This window comes from Neovison vison, chromosome 6, assembly GCF_020171115.1.
Source record: "Neovison vison isolate M4711 chromosome 6, ASM_NN_V1, whole genome shotgun sequence".
NCBI lineage: Eukaryota > Metazoa > Chordata > Mammalia > Carnivora > Mustelidae > Neogale > Neogale vison.
This window is the reverse complement of record NC_058096.1, coordinates 3,314,312-3,329,882: the sequence shown is the minus strand read 5'-3', so window position 1 is coordinate 3,329,882 and position 15,571 is coordinate 3,314,312. Positions and strand designations below refer to the sequence as shown.

The following is a 15,571-nucleotide window of genomic DNA, read 5'->3' as shown; positions in this document are numbered from 1 at the left end:
TCTGAGGAAGCGTGTCCGGTCCCCGCACCCGGAGATGTGTGCCGAGGGGCCCCCACCGCCTGACGAGGGCCGGAGGTGGTGGTGCCGAGGACCAGAAAATGCCCAAGGAGGGCACAAAGCCAGGAGCTGGCACTGAACCCAGCATGCCAGCCGGCCTCGGCACCAGTGCCGGGAGCAGAACCCCGAACTCTCCATCCAGGTGTGTCGGGGTGGAAGAGTCATGCATCCCAGAAGGTGCATGTCAAAGGCTGTTTCCAAAACACGGGGTCTGACCCGGCTGTGGGCCTCAGGTGTGGCCAGCCGTGCTCCCTCGGAACGACACGGCGAGGGGCGGGGTGCTCTGTGCTGAGTAAGTTCATGGGGTCCGGCTCCCCTGGCCGTCCGTTCTGCGTCAGAGGCCCCAAGTCCAGCAAGAGCCCTTGTTTGTCGTAAGCCAGACAAGACACAGGAGTGACTTGACTCATAAAACAAGTGTCCCGAGAGCTGGTGTGGGCTGGGGTCAGGTCCTTCCTTCAATCCACACAGAGCCAATGTCGCTGGAAGGGGAGGCCTTGGATTTCCAAAGTGGCAGGTGGGCCATGGGGACACTCCTTGGCTGAGCCAGTGGGCTCCTTCCCTGCACACCCACCCTGGACTAAAGAACGCCAGGACCCCTCTGCGGAGATGCCTGCCCGAGGTTTTAGGGCCAAAACCCTCCCCCAGGCCGGCCTGGTCTTGGTGGCAGTGGCGGCCTTCTCTTTGGGCCCAGACTTTGGCACGACGCAGCTGCTCTCGAGTGGAAGACGGGAAACGTCGGAGCCCACCCTGCCTCACCCCCGCGAGGACTCCGGATGGTGGCCTGCCGTCCCGCAAAAGCCATGGTCTGGGCTGTATTCGGTAACGGCGAGGCGATTCTGTAACTGCGATCTGAAATCAGCCTTACTCCGAGAGGTGTTCAGGGGCAAAGTCGTTTGAGTTTCTGTACAAATGGTTGGGTTGGGAGTGGTCGTGGGTCCTCCGTTCCCTCTCGCTGCTCCGGCGGTGCGCACCTGCCAGATGAGTTCTCCCCTCCCCCCGCTCACACACCCACACCTGTACACACTCACACCTGTACACACTCACACCTGCACACACTCACACCTGCACACACCCACACCTGTACACACCCACACCTGTACACACCCACACCTGTACACACTCACACCTGTACACACCCACACCTGTACACACTCACACCTGTACACACCCACACTTGTACACACTCACAGACACACTCCCTCTCTCCCTCCGTCTCTCCACCTCCATGTCAACGAAGCAGAAAGGAAACTCAGCAGATTTTAAGGGTTTTCTTTATTTGAAGAATCTGTCTGTTGAACCAGGATAAAACGCAGATGAAGGAAAGCCAGGAAGTCTGCAGACATGAGACGCGGCGTCAAGTCTTCATTTCCAAACACCCGCGGAGCCTGGTGGGTTCTCGGAAGGGATTCCTCCTAATAATGGCAATCTAGAAGTGTAAAATGCCAGCGGGTGGGCGACAGCGTCGGGGGCCGAGGGAGTCTGCGCTGACAGGCCCTGAGTCTGCCCTCCTGGCGGGGGGGCACTTTTCAAGGGTGTAACTGCAGTTGTTCAGAGAGACCCTTAGGTCCCACAAAAATCGCTCGCAAGTGTCCAAACAAAGGCCAAGCTCTTTGGCTCACCCCGATGTTCTGAAACAGGAAAGGGAAAGCGTCCAGCAGGGACATGGGCACGCTGCCTATCTTGGGGGACATGCTGGAGCTTTCCTTGGTGTTGACAACTCAGAGTCAGGACATGCACTGTGGCTACAGGGGAGGGGAGGACCAGACCCCCCCACCCCCCGCAAGGTGGCCCTGAGCAGGCCGTCGTGGGCAGAACTTGTCCCTCATGCTCCCAGGTCCCCAGAGAGGCCCACGGGAGAAGTGCCCGTCTGCCCCCAGCGCGCGGCATAGCGTGTGACCCTCGGGGGCACGGACAACCCACGGCAGTCACTCGGGCGAGGCCACCAGCCGGGCCGGGATCCGGGCGTGCACCTAAGCTGACTTGCTCTCTGCGGCCGTCACACAAGCCACCACGGGAATGCCGGCGGCCGTCGGCACCCCCAAGAGCAGCCGTCACCGTGGAGAGAACCCCTCAGAGCGGCCTTCTCCTGAGATGGGCTCAGGGGCCGCAGCCCAGGCTCTCAGCCGCCGTCCTGCAGGACGTTACCTTCCACGGGGATGGGGAAGAAACACCAGGGCACGTCAAAGATGTTGTCGGAAAAACAGCACTTTCGAGATGCACACTCCTCGGGGCTGATGCCCGGGTACCCGCAGTCCCTCCGGGTCGACACTTCCATCACGCACTGCTCCGACTCTGGAAAGCAGCACCGCGGACTCTCAATGAGGGCAGCTCCGGAACCCGCCGCGTCTCTGCCCGCCCACCCGCGGGGACGCCACCGGGTGTCAGCCTCCCTGTGTCGTGAGGGGCTGCTCGACCACGAGCCCCAGGGACCGTCTAAGGGCTGGCCGCCCATGGATCTGCACAGATGCCACAGGTCCCATGTTTCGGGGCTTTGGGAAACTCAGCTCGCCTCTCTGGACCCGACATTCCCATCTGCAAAATGGGTGATCGCCGTACCCTGATGAGAAGGGGCAGTGAGCGCCCTGAAAGCCAGCCATGCTTCCACCAGAGAAAGGGCCCTACCTAGTGACCAGCCGTCTGTCTTGCCCCTTTCAGAGCCCAGGAGCCTGTGACCCACAGCACTGGTGGCCGTGGGTACCGAGCCCCACCCCCACAGTGTGCTGCACACCCACACTTTCTTCTGTGCGCACCTAGGCATGAATGACCTTCCACCTCGTGAACGTGCATAGCTGTAAACCTCATTCTCGGAGGAAAGTTCCGGAAGTCTTAACTGAACCACACCTGGGGCTCTAGGTGTGGACAGCGGGCCAGGGACCGCTGTCTCTTCCCTTCTGGCTGGCTGCGGCAGGGGCGGGAAGAGGGGAAGCTCCCTGGCCAGTTACCTTGCTTCGGGAGGGGGTGGAAACACCAGGGGACATTGGGGACTTTGGAGTCGAAGCAGCAGCCCATGCTGAAGCACGTGTCGGGGGTGATGCCCGGGAAGCCGCAGTTCTTCCTGTTTTCCACGGCGATCCGAGAGCACCGGCAGGGGGCTGCGGAGAGAGCCTTGTCAACCTGTCCCCTCACATGCCCCCTGCCTGCTCTTGGGGGCGCGCTCAGACCCCTCCTCGGGTCCTGCGGCCACAAGGGGAAACGGCGACGTCTCATCTCGCCCGGATTTGAACTATGCAACGTCCTGAGAGACAAACAGGGCTTTGCAGAAATTACTAGTTAAAAAAAGAAAAGGAAGAAAGAAAGAAGAGAAGAGAAAGAGAATAGAAAAGAAAAGAAAAGTAAGGAAAGGAAAACTTCAGGAAAGACAGTGGACCGTGGACCTCAGAAAAGTCGAGATGGAAGGTAATCAGGGTGGGTTCCAGATGCCCTGGGGGCCTCCTGCCCCGGCCCCTCTCCCAGCTGGCCACCCAGCACCTGTGGTCACTCTGACCTCTTCTGGGAAGGAGGCCTTTCTGGAGGTCTCACACAGCCCTGGGAGTCCCTCCTCAATGGCAGGAAGGATGCCCGAGGGCAATCAGCCCCATCGCAGAGCTTAGGATGCCTTTTTAGCTACTTCTGCTCCCCAGTGAGCCTGTCATTCCACCCCGTGGCTTTGAGGAAAACAGGAGCGGAGATGCACCAAGGCTGAGGGACTAGCGTACCCCCATGGCATTTGGAGCTTCTCCCGGCTCGCGGGCCCGAATGCTCTGTTGCCCAGTCAAGGACGCTGGGCTGCACAGGGGGACATGTGGGCAGTCACTTACAAGGTTTCTGGGCCCCCGCCAGGGCACACAGCCCCAGGACAAGGAGCACGGCCAGGAGCTGGACGCTTGGAGATCCCATGTCCACGCCGCGCACCGGGGCCGCCTACAGAATGTGCACCGCCCGCTGCCATCAGCTGTTTTATAACGTCCTCTCTGTTTGCTCAGCAAATGCAAATAGCTTTTCTCTGTCCCCCGTGGCACCAACCCCTCGGGTCCTTTGTTGGGAACAGGAGCTGAGATAGGCCACTGGGCAGAGACCAGGCGGCTGTGGCTGCAGGCAAGGCTTCCGGCAGGGGCTCCCACGTTGCCCCGGGGCCGGGAGCCAGGTGGAGCCAGGGCGCCAACGTGGAAAAGAGGCCACATGCACCTCTGGCACTGGGCACCCCCCCCAGGGTCACACCCAGGAAGGGATAAGTCAGGTATGTCTCCTGATAAAGTAAGAGGTTATCACATGATTTTTTTTTTTTTAAGTATTAGACCCAAGGTTACTGGGGAAAGTGACCAGGCCAGCCGACGGCGTAGAAAAGACCATATTTCGAGGTCGGTGTGGATGCCTCTGCCAGCCTCCGGTCTTCCGTTGTCCCCTGGGCTCCATGGGCTTGAGGCTGATGGGTAAAAATCACAAGATCCTTTCAGCCACCCCCGAAATGCCTCTGTTTTTCCTCCAAGGGAGCCCCGTGTGTTTCCTAAAGACCTAAGCCTGCCCTCATGTGGGGGGGAGCCGTGGTCCAGGGAAGAGCCCACGGATGGGATGGAGGGAAAGGGGACAGGGGGAGAGGGAGGCACCCCAAGGGACAAAGAGGGAAGATTTGGGCCTCGAGGAGCCGTGAGCCCCTGAAGCCTCAAAGGAGGGGTCCCATCTGTGAATCGTGAGTTGAGCCGCCAGGGACCCAGAGAGGCACAGAATCCAAAACCCAATGTTCTCGGGGGCCAGAAAGCTTCTGCCTGACCCACTCTAGCCCCTCCAGTCCAGGTCCCTGACCCACTGGGAAGCCACCAGGTTCCTTGAAACCTTGGAAAGTCACCTTTCCCCATCCCGTGTCTCCACCACCCTTGGTCACCCGCAAGACAAAGGGCTCAGTGCGACCACTGTCTCCCCACCCTGCTTCCTCTCCCTGACCCGCTACCTGCTTCCTCCCACTGCTCCCATCCTGACCCTTCCAGAAGACCTGCAGAACCTCCTCATCCACGCTGAGTCCCTGATGTCTCTCCCTGCAACCCCTCCTGGTGCCTGCAGAAACCTGTGCCTCCCAGACGCGGTTCCCTTGTGCTCCTCCCAGGAGGGCCCTCAGGCCCCAGCCAGGGCCCCCACCGTCCACACGCTGCTTCCTTCAAGAAGGTGACTTGGAGCTGTGGGCAGATCATGATAATGGACGCACCATCTCCCACATCCGTGACCCACCCCTCCCAAATGCGGAGCCTTGCACAGCACGACCCTCACAGCCCTGCTGGGTGGCCACATGCCCGTCACCCGGACTCAGGCCAGGGTGGGTGGGCACTGGCCATGTGTCCCACTGTCTCCACATGCGTGCAAATCCACGCTCCTCGGAGATGCAGGCTGTGTACCAGACCACTTCCGATGCCGCTGCCCTCCTGTCATCTCCCGACCTTCAGCCTGTCACTTCCGTTCAGGATTTTAGCACTGAGCTCACTGTGTCCCTTGTCACGCCACCACTTAGCGACCTCCCAGATGGCTTCAGCATTCCAGTGAATGGCTCATCCAAATTCACGTCACCCAGGTTTCCGTTTCCTTCTCATCTCTAGAAGCATCCATTCCTTCTTCAAGTCGCCGCGTGTCTCCCGTGACCACACTTGGAACTCAGCCTCTACTCAGAAAGAAGACTTGCTGATGTCCTTTCTGTTCCGGATGTCCTCAGCATCTAACATTTTCTGTGGTCCTCCCGTGACACCTGTTCTTCAAATGCTAAGGCCCCCCACTGCCTCAGTGCCTCTTTTCCCCTCTGCAAGCACCATCACGCCCATGCCTTCCTCCCTCCCAACGCTGGGGGTGATATTTTCTATCAGTTCACAGAGAAGACAGAAATCCACAAATGGGAACTTTCTCAGACATTACCTGTGTGGACCTCTGCTTCTGACTATGATGGAGAAGCTGGAAGCAGACTCTCCCTCCCCGGCATTGAGTCACTGGATCTATGGGACAGAGAATGTTCAGACACCAAGCAACAGACCGAGGCAGCTGAGGGGATGAAGCAGGGCGGGCATCCGTCGGTCACTCACCCTGGGCTCTGCCTGGACCACAGCCCGGCGGGGCGACCACACTGAGCAGGCAGGCTCACCAGGCCGTGGGGGCGGAGGCTGGAATTAGAAGCCATGGAGGCAGGGGATTTTCAGGCTAGGGTCCCGGAGAAGAGGGTGCTCCAGAAACATGAGTGGTAGTCTCTCTGGCATTTTAGGCAAAGACTTAGCTGCCCATGAAGATAAGAGCAGGCAGCAGAAGCTTCCAGAAAAGAATGTGCTCTTTGGAGGGGAGACAAGTAGTGTGGCAGCAATCATCTGAGCTCGGACAGTCATGGGGAAGTAGGATTGTTGGCCACGTTGGTCATCAGCAGGGACACAGAAGGCCATGTCGTGTCTCTGTTGGCTTGGGCAGCCACATCAGAATGCCACAGACAGGGTGCCTTAAATACTTCTAAAGGCTGGAACTGCAAGATAAGTCTCCCCACACAGTCTGGTTCGGGGGAGGGCCCTCCACCTGATCTGCAGATGCCAATTTTTCACTGTGTCGTCACCTGGTGGAGAAAGAGGGAGAGAGAGAGAGAGAGAGAATAAGTTCTCTGGTGTCCCGCCATGAGGATTCCTTCCTCGTGACCTCACCTAACCATAACTACCTCCCAAATACAACCATACTGGGCATCAAGACCTTAACAGATGAATTTTTAGGGATACACAAACATTCAGCCCACAATATGCCATCAAAGTAGGCTTGATCTATTTCTAGAGGAAAGTCACTCCGTGTCCATCCTAGCAGAACTTTAAAACAAGTCTTTAAAGAATCAGGTTCACCCAGCAAGTAAATTAACTGCCTAACAGTATGAAACTCATTATTTTATTAAGAAAAATAAGAAAGGCCAGACACACAACATTGCATCCATGATGTTCGGTGCAAAACCAGACATCACCCGATGTGTGAAGAAGCAGGAAAACAGGACCCATAGTCATGAGAAAAAACAGTGAATAGAAATAGACCCAGAAGCTGCATTAAAATGTTCAAACATTTAAAGAAACATAAAAATATAATGAGGGAACGCATTTTAAAATCTGAAGAGAGAATAGAGTCTAGAAATGACCTGAGTGGAAATTCAAGACATGAAAACACAGTAACTGAATGATGAAATCCACTGTGCAGGCTTTGGATTAGATAGTGGGAGAAATGGCTGGTTTATCTGACGCCAGTACTGTATAAATTCTGCAGACTGAAGTCAAGAGAGAAAGGGGGCTGAAAACAATGAACAGAACCTCTGGCCCCAGGAGACATCAAGGGGTCTAACAGACATGTAATTGGTGTGCCAGCAAGGAGAGAATAAGTATTTGAAGAAATAATGGACAGTTTGGGGGGAAGCTTGGTGAAATGCTTAAACCCATATATCTTAGAAGCTCAAGATTCTCCAAGCAAGATAAATAAAACTCCAAGCAAGATAAAGACAAAGAGAACGATATCAAGACCAAGCATGATCATACTGTTGAAAATAAGTGATGGAAATAATTCTTACAGCCCCTGAAGTTCCCCGCATACAGGGTGACACAGCTGACTTCTCACCTTGCCGAAACAGTACCCCCAGAAGGAACAGAAGGACAATTTCTAAGTGCCGAAAGAAAAGAAACCACTCATTATCAAGCCTGGATTTTATACTCAGTGAGTGTATCCCTCAATGATAAAAGCAAAAATCCTCTTTTAAGATGTGGCTTTTGTCTCAGAGAAGTTCTGGGTTCACAGCAAAATTGAACAGAAAAAGGCACAGAGATTTCAAAAATACTCTTTTTTCTAGACAAACAAAAGCCAAGAGAATTGGCCACTTGCAAACCTGCTGTCTGAGGAATTTTCGTGGACGTTCTTCTAGCCAAGGGCATGAGTCCCCCAGAGGCTGCAGCTCTCTCCCACCTGGCCGGGTTCATTCCCTTGACCACATAAGCAACTTTGGCTTCTCTAGACACATAGTGACCTTCAGCCTACCAGTCCTTCAGCTCCTAACTCAAGAGCCACCCCTTCTAAGAAGAATTCACTTTCACCAGAGTAAAGACAAGCACGCTTCACCACTACCCCACACAACCGTACCTACTATACCTGCACCTGAAGTGGATTTCCATGTTCCTGGTTCCTTTATTGATGGTACTAAAGAGAACCCCTACCATGCATTACAGGCTGACTTGGTTGCAGGTGAGCTTCTAGGGGTTTCACATGCTTTGTCTCATTTTGTTCCTACAACAATCCCAAGTCAGAGCTAAGATTTCACCCCCCTTTCATGATCTGTATAGGTAAAAGGATTTGCCCAAGCAACACAGCAACTGCATGTAGGGTGAGAACGAGACCTTGCCTCCCACATGCTGTATCCCGGGAAACTGACCTAGTTGTGTGCACATGACCGCCACACTTGGTGAGGGGCGCGGACAAGTGTGTAACACCCCGGGGAACTGAACTTGCCACCTAGTGTTGCCCCTTACCCAAATTACCTTCTGTAATTCATAAAACAATAGCTAAATATGGGTATATGCAAATAAACCAGGCAAACCTCCTCCTGTCTCCTGATTAGTGTCCTCTGTCAAAAGATAGGCTGGAGGGGTGCCTGGGGGGCTCAGTGGGTTAAAGCCTCTGCCTTCGGCTCAGGTCATGATCCCAGGGTCCTGGGATCGAGCCCTACATCGGGCTCTTTGCTCAGCAGGGAGCCTGCTTCCTCCTCTCTCTCTGCCTGCCTCTCTGCCTACTTGTGATCTCTGTCAAATAAATAAATAAAATCTTAAAAAAAAATAAGATAGGCGGAATGAGGAATTTTAAATGCTTTTCAAAGTCTCACATGCCTTCTAAATCCTGTGTCATAGAATATCTCAGTTTGACACTATCACCGGGAGAAAACATGTTTTTATTTCCAACATTTATACGCATAAGCATGCCAAATCCAGAAGGACAGAGCCCCCCTCCAGCCGAACCCATCCCCCTACCATTGTAAGTTTCTGGTTTGGTTTCTGCAGTTTGGTTGTGCTGGTCAATAATGTAGAATAGCAGAGTCTTTTAGAGCCCACAACTCAATGTATCTACATAATAAAGAGTATGGCCGAAGCTGGGAGAAGAAATAGGGAAATCAACAGATGCTGATGGTAATTTTGATACTGAGTCTAGGAGGGGATGACATGGGGGATGTTTTGATAAGTTATATTTGAGGGATATAATTGGACAGACATAAATTTAAGGACGTATTTCAGGGTGTCATGTGATGAACTTCTCTGTTGTTCACGTCCTCGTTGAACTTCTCTGATTTTCATCAAGATTTAAATTACTCTAAGATGTCTCTTTGGTGTCTGAGTGGGTGCTTTGTTTGAGACAAGACATGATCTGGCTGATCTTAAAACTTGGAAATGTTTGAACCATTCAAGTTACCACACACCAAGGAAAAATAATACGGTGTAATAAAAGTTGGCAAACTATGGCCCATAGGTTCATTGCCTGTTTTTAAAATAAAACTTTATTAAAAGACAGTCATACTCACTCATTTACATATTGTCTCTGGCTATGTTCAAGTTACAAAGGAATAGCTAGGTAGTTCTGACAGAAACTATGCCCACAAGACCTGGCCCTTTACCAAAAAATCTGCATACTCCTGTATTACAGTCTTAAACTTCTCTAACAGTGAATTTAAAATATGAAGATGGAGCAAAATCTTGTATTTTATTTTATTTATTAAGTAAATGTAATGGAAGCATGCCGCCATGTTTTCTTTCCTCTTTGGTAATCCGGTCTTGAAAACAATACATTTGGCACACTGGTTGTTGGGAGACAATTCTCAAGTCTCTCACATTTGTGCACATGACTGAGGCATTAACTATCCATACGGGGTTAAATTAAGGTTCAGGGATGTGTGCTGCCTTGACGTCTGGTGGCATCAGAGGGCTTTGAGTGACCTAACCACAAATTCCCCTCCCTGCTCTGCTCCCACAGATATGACCCCTACTCAAACAACCCTCCTTATCAAGGGACCAGGCACAGTTGCTGCTCACCCCTGAGCAGTGAGTTCCACTCCCCAACCAGAATTATTCAAACAGGCCAACCACAGTCTCCTGTGGAAACCTCCTGAGGGCACTCCACCCTCTTGTTCCTACAAAGCTCCCTGCCACAACCCTACCGTCCCCAGGTGGTGTAATGTCTTTTCCCCACTCCCCAGGCTGGGCCTATATGACTCATCAACTGCTGTTGATCTCAGCTAACCAGTGTTTGTGTGGCAAACAACCTTGGAAGATAGATATGGTGTCTCCTCCCAGAGCAAAGGCAAGCAAGCTTCCTACCCCCTTACACGATTTGAGTCCCTGAAGAGGTCAGGGCACCTCTCCTATACTGTGACCCATTGTGTGTGCTGGCATCTATCTGGACCCATCCATGTCACCCATTTGGAGGCAAAGAGAACAAACACAAAGATGCTGCTGCCCCTGCCACTGGTCAAGCCATGAGTAATGAAGCCCTTTATCTCTGAACCCGGAGTCTCCTATCCTCCGCCAGCCTCAGGGAGTCTCTCAGCTTGCAAGGAAGGAAACTCTCAGTTCTTCCCAGTTCCCCACACTGACCAAAAGTCCGTCCAGCATTTCCCTTTAGAATAAACATTCCCCATTTATTAGCTCACTCGATCTCCTTATACCACACAGATATTCAGCTATGTAAGTTTTTGCCCGATTTAATCTGCTACCCCCAAAATGTCCAGCTCAGGGCAATGTTAAGAGTGAAGAAGAAAAATTAAGAAAAATTTATATTAAAATACCTTTAAAAATAATACTGTCTCTGGGGCGCCTAGGTGGCTCAGTCAGTTAGGTGTCTGGCTCTTGATTCCGGTTCAGGCCATGATCTTGTGGGTGTGGGATCAAGCCCCAGATTGGGCTCCCTGCTCAGTGGGAAGTCTGCTTGGGATTCTCTCTCCCTCTTCCTTTGCCCCTCTCCCAGCACACACACTCTTTCTCCTCCTCCTCCTCCCTCTCTCTAAATAAATAAAATCTTTTTAAAATTTAACACTATTTCTTTTTTGTTGCTGACCATAACTTCCAACTGCTTAGACCCTTAAAAAGGTGACCGTGCCCTAGGAGCCTTTGATACGTTCCAGTAAGTTCCGTGCTGAATTTGCCAATTGTGTCTCTCTCTTACTAGTTGATGTTTCCTATCAGGGTCGCAAGCATTAAACATTTCCACTGACCGCCCCTCCCCACACTCACAAAGAAAGGCAAGGGAGTTTTCTTAAACTAACAGTATCCTTCCCAGTGACCTTACAAATATGATCTTAAATCACAACTTGGCTTCAAGAACTGGTTCCTGGTCTGATCCTTAGATCAACATTTTCTGAACAGAATCCTGTTGTGTGGAAATTATCCAGAAGTGATGTAGCCTCCAAGTACAGGACCAGCCACAGAACAGAAAGGCCACAGAGTATGGTAAATCCACGGATATCGTGTGTGGAAACCGTGGGAGAAGTGGCAAGTTAATGCTTTGTGTGGGGTACAGGTGGGTGGAAGGACCACACACCTGGATCCTCAGTCACATCCTGTCCTGCTCTCAACCTTTGCTGGTAACCAAGACCAGCACTGATGCTTGAGCAAGGGACCAGGACACGGATGGCACCAGGGACCACCATGCTCAAGCTTTCTTGCAGAGACTCAGGGCAAGCATTGCTGACCCAGCTATAGCCCATGGTAAACCACAGGGCAGCCATGACAGTCTGTGCTTCTGGGGCCTAATTTGGGCCATGACAGGGATCACTGATGGGTCCCTGGTTTAGAGGTATCTGAACTTTCAGCCTGGACATGCACGGTCCACTTCTGATGGCTTGGCCTTTCCATCCTTGCCTATCTATAGTACCATTTCTGCTCATTCCCTCCTTGTAAACATCATGAAAAACATGATCATGTTTTTCATGTAAAACATCCTACAGGTGACCAACTCTCTACATGTAAGACATCTTAGGCATGCCATCCACATGTCACAGGCCACAAGTTTCCCACTCTCTGTACTTGACACATTCAGTTTCACCCATGACATTTGTTTCCCCAGCATTATCAAAAAACTGATGAGTCTCAGATATCAGAGATGATCATGACCCCTGCTCTTTGGTGATCCACATCGATTAGAGCTTCTCAGTAGCAAGGAGGAGACACCAGCTGTCATGGGCCGAAATGGGTTCTCACCCAATTCATATGTTGAAGTGCTGACCCCCAGTAGTCAGAATATGATTTGACTTGAGATACGATCTTCCAAAAAGTGATGAAAGTAAAATGAGGCCAGTAGGGTGGGCCCTGATCCAGCAAGACTGGTGTCCTAATGAGGGAGATACAGGACACAGACACGAACAGCAGGACGCCCATGGGAGGATGTGGGGAGAATAATGCACACCATGGACAGGGGTCTCAGGCAGAAGCAGCCTTGCCAACACGTAGACATTGGACATCCAGCCTCTGGAGCTGGGGGACAATCAATGTCTGTGGTTGAAGCCACACTGGGTGTGGTCCTTCGCAGCCGGTGGTGATACTCGCTGATAAGCACGCCCACTCACACCAGAGGAGAAAGTGGGGAGCGGGTTAGTATCTGGAGCCCCAGCGCACCGGCCACAGGGTCAGCACGTGCTCCCATGCTGCCCTGGGCCCTCTCTGTTGTCCTCCCCTCTGCTCCATTCCTGGAAACTCCTTGATCACACATTCTGAGATTCTGAATCTGTCCCCGGGCAACCAAGATGCAAGATGCCACTCCCTCCCACCCTGGCTGTCTACCTAGAAGACCCACAGCTCCCCCTGGAACATGGAGCTCCCCCAACCAGAGAGACGTCTGAACTTCTGTCTGAAGTCCTTCAAGGACATGGAAAGTTCTAGAAGGTCCCCTGAGTTGCCGCTTTCCAGGCTGGTAGGAGTCGGGCAGGATGGCATGGACAGCTTTGCCAGGTGTTAAATGGGTCAGGTCGGCATTTCAGCTTCATGCCTAGTGAGACCAAGATGACTTTAAACGGGCACATCGCTGCATCGTGTTGCTCTGAGGTGGAAAGCCTGTTTCTAAATACAAAATAGAGAATATGTAACCCTTTCCCCTGCCAGGAAGTGTATTCAAATAGAGCAATTATCGGGACAGCCTACTGTCCTCTGAGGGAAATCCAGGGGCGCGCGGTGCGGAGGGCTTACCGCCACATGGCCCCCTTCCGCCAGTTTCCCCGGGCCCTTTAAGAGTCGAGTGCGTGCGTGTGTGTGTGTGTGTGTGTGTGTGCGCGCGCGCATATGCACACGCGCACGTGTGTGCATGCGTATGAGAGACACGTCCTTCCTCGTGCCTTATCAGCAGAACTGTTCCTGCAAAGGCGCTTTATTGTCACAGCTGCCTGCTTCCCACCCCACCCCCCCCGCACCTCAAGGACTCAGGGGGCCCCAGGTAGCCTCCAACTGGCCACTCCAGACTCTCACCCTGGAGGCTGGCTGGAAGGGGCCGAGAGCAGGCCAGGAGGGGCCTGGGAGGGAGCCGGGGAGGGGCCCAAAGGGGGCCTGGAGGGTGGTGGTCTGGAAAAGGTCAAGGGGGTAGCCAGGAGGGGTCCAGGAGGGTGGCTGGAAGGGGCCAGGAGGGAGCTGGGACGTGGTCTGGTGGAAAGCCGCGATGTGACAGGAGGGTCTTGGAGGGGCCGGGAAGTCATGCAGGGGTCCACCACACAGGCTGCGGTGACTTCTGTTTGTCCCCAGCGTTGCTAGCACAGCCCCCCACATTGCCGCTGGACCTCTCGGTCCTGCAGACACCCTCCTCTCACTCCTTGAAACCTGGAGGAAGTCGCACGTCCCCAGTGTCCCCTGCCCCCATCTCCAGCCTCTGCACCCACTCAGTCTTCACCCCTTGGGCTCCGCAGCCCACGCAGCCAAGCTTCCAGGAGCTGGGACCACCAGGGAGAGAGGCCAGATGCCGGAAACCTGCCCTGAGTTCTCCTTGAGGCACTCGGGTCCTGGAGCTAGTGGGGTGCCCCACCCTTCGGCTCTGTCAGGCCTCCACTCTGGCTGCCCAACTGTCTTCTCCCCCTCTGCTCGGCTGCAGCCCCCTGGCAGATTCTTGGGGAAGGTTATGATTTTCCACAAGGACCAAGGAGCATAAACCTTTCCCTGTGCCCCACCTCCAGGGTAGGGACAGAAGGACCTGTGTCCCCACCAGCCTGAGGCAGGGCTGTCCCAGCAAGAATCCCCAGGCTCTCTCTAGGTCTGTGGTCCAGATGGTGGAGCCAAGATCACGCACCCACACAACCTGGACGGTCCATGGATGGCGGAGGGCAGACCAGGATTTCCCTCTGTGCCACAGGCTGGGAGGGGGCGCTGAACCCGTCGGTCTGTGGGTTGGGTCCCACAGGCGAGCAGGTAAACAGTCTTGGCCCCATTCTCTCCAGTTACAGGGGCAGGCAGGGGTGATGGAGATAAGAATGAAGTATCATTTGGAAGGGAGTTGGTTTCGAAAACATAGACATGCCTTTGACTCTCCGCACAACGCCTTCCTCTGCTGTTGGCTTGTTCCTAATGCTGAGCCCAAGGTTTCTGGCCGAGAGAGAGCCTGAGCTGCACAGATGGCTTAGGAAGTTGCCAGGTGCAGAGGAGGGAACAAATGAGTTGCCCACAATCCTTTGCCAGCTCAAGGGGCCAGCCTGGAGGATTCAGCCTAAGCATTTCACGTTGACTGAGTTTGTCGCCACCAGTGGTAGCTGGGCCCTGGTAATGTATTATCAAGGAACAGAAAACCCAGCTGGCCACGCTTTCACCCATCAGGACATCTGAGTGGACTCAACAGGAAGTCTCAAGGTGGGTGAGTCAAACCAGTAGCTCAGGGGAGTCAGGTCTCTAGTTCTATGGCTGTTCCTCATTAGCACAAAACTGCTGCTCGAAGCACTGCATCGCACTCTAACTCCACACAACATCTGTATGCAGGCTGCAGGGGCTGGCCAGGGAAGCAAGAGGGAGCTCTTCTTCCAAGGAGGAAAAGTCATTCCCCAGAGCCTCCGAGTAGATGCCCTCCCGCCTCATGAGTCAGAACAGAGTCCTAGAGACGCCTCCAGCTGCAAGAGTGCCCCCCTTTTAATAGACTGGAAGTCAGGTAAGAAAGAATGTGAGGAATGAGCAGCAGGTACCCAAAAACAGGCCTGGGGCTCCCCGTCAGTGGGGAAAGCCCACCTGCCTGGTACTGGGGACCAGACCAGCCGTACTCCCTGGGACGCTCGAGCCGCCCTTGACCATAACGGCCTCATTCCCTCCTCTGACCTTCACGCCTCCCCAAGTGGGGTGAGCCCACGGACGACCCATGATGAGAGGCCACATGTGGAAATGGTGTACCTCCCTACTCAAGAAAGGACAATCATTGGCAATTAAAAAAAAAAAAACAACCACGGAAGCATGAGTGACATTCATCTCTTTTAATCGTTAAGCCAATTTCGAGTCCAGGGGTGTGTGCCGTCTGCCCACGAAGCCCACCGAAGCGCGGACGCAGAGGGCCCCGAGTGCCGGCCGGTGAT

General features: G+C 53.5%; 1 protein-coding gene across 1 annotated transcript; it reads right to left on the bottom strand.

The window, feature by feature from the left end:
• Positions 1-2,176: 2,176 nt before the first annotated feature.
• On the bottom strand, positions 2,177-3,933 carry TFF2 (trefoil factor 2). The gene is made up of 3 exons (XM_044252466.1): positions 3,855-3,933; positions 3,000-3,149; positions 2,177-2,349 (listed from the first exon to the last, which is right to left on the bottom strand). The coding sequence occupies exons 1-3, from the start codon at positions 3,931-3,933 to the stop codon at positions 2,177-2,179; spliced, it is 402 nt and encodes a 133-aa protein (XP_044108401.1).
• Positions 3,934-15,571: the final 11,638 nt, after the last annotated feature.

Bases quoted from the DNA above. Each gene is read 5' to 3' on its own strand.
- TFF2 (XM_044252466.1), bottom strand. From the start codon at position 3,933: ATGGGATCTCCAAGCGTCCAGCTCCTGGCCGTGCTCCTTGTCCTGGGG. The intron at 3,150-3,854 runs GTAAGTGACTGC...CTCTCTCCGCAG, and splicing joins GGCGGGGGCCCAGAAACCTT to CCCCCTGCCGGTGCTCTCGG. The intron at 2,350-2,999 runs GTAACTGGCCAG...GCTGCTTTCCAG, and splicing joins CCACCCCCTCCCGAAGCAAG to AGTCGGAGCAGTGCGTGATG.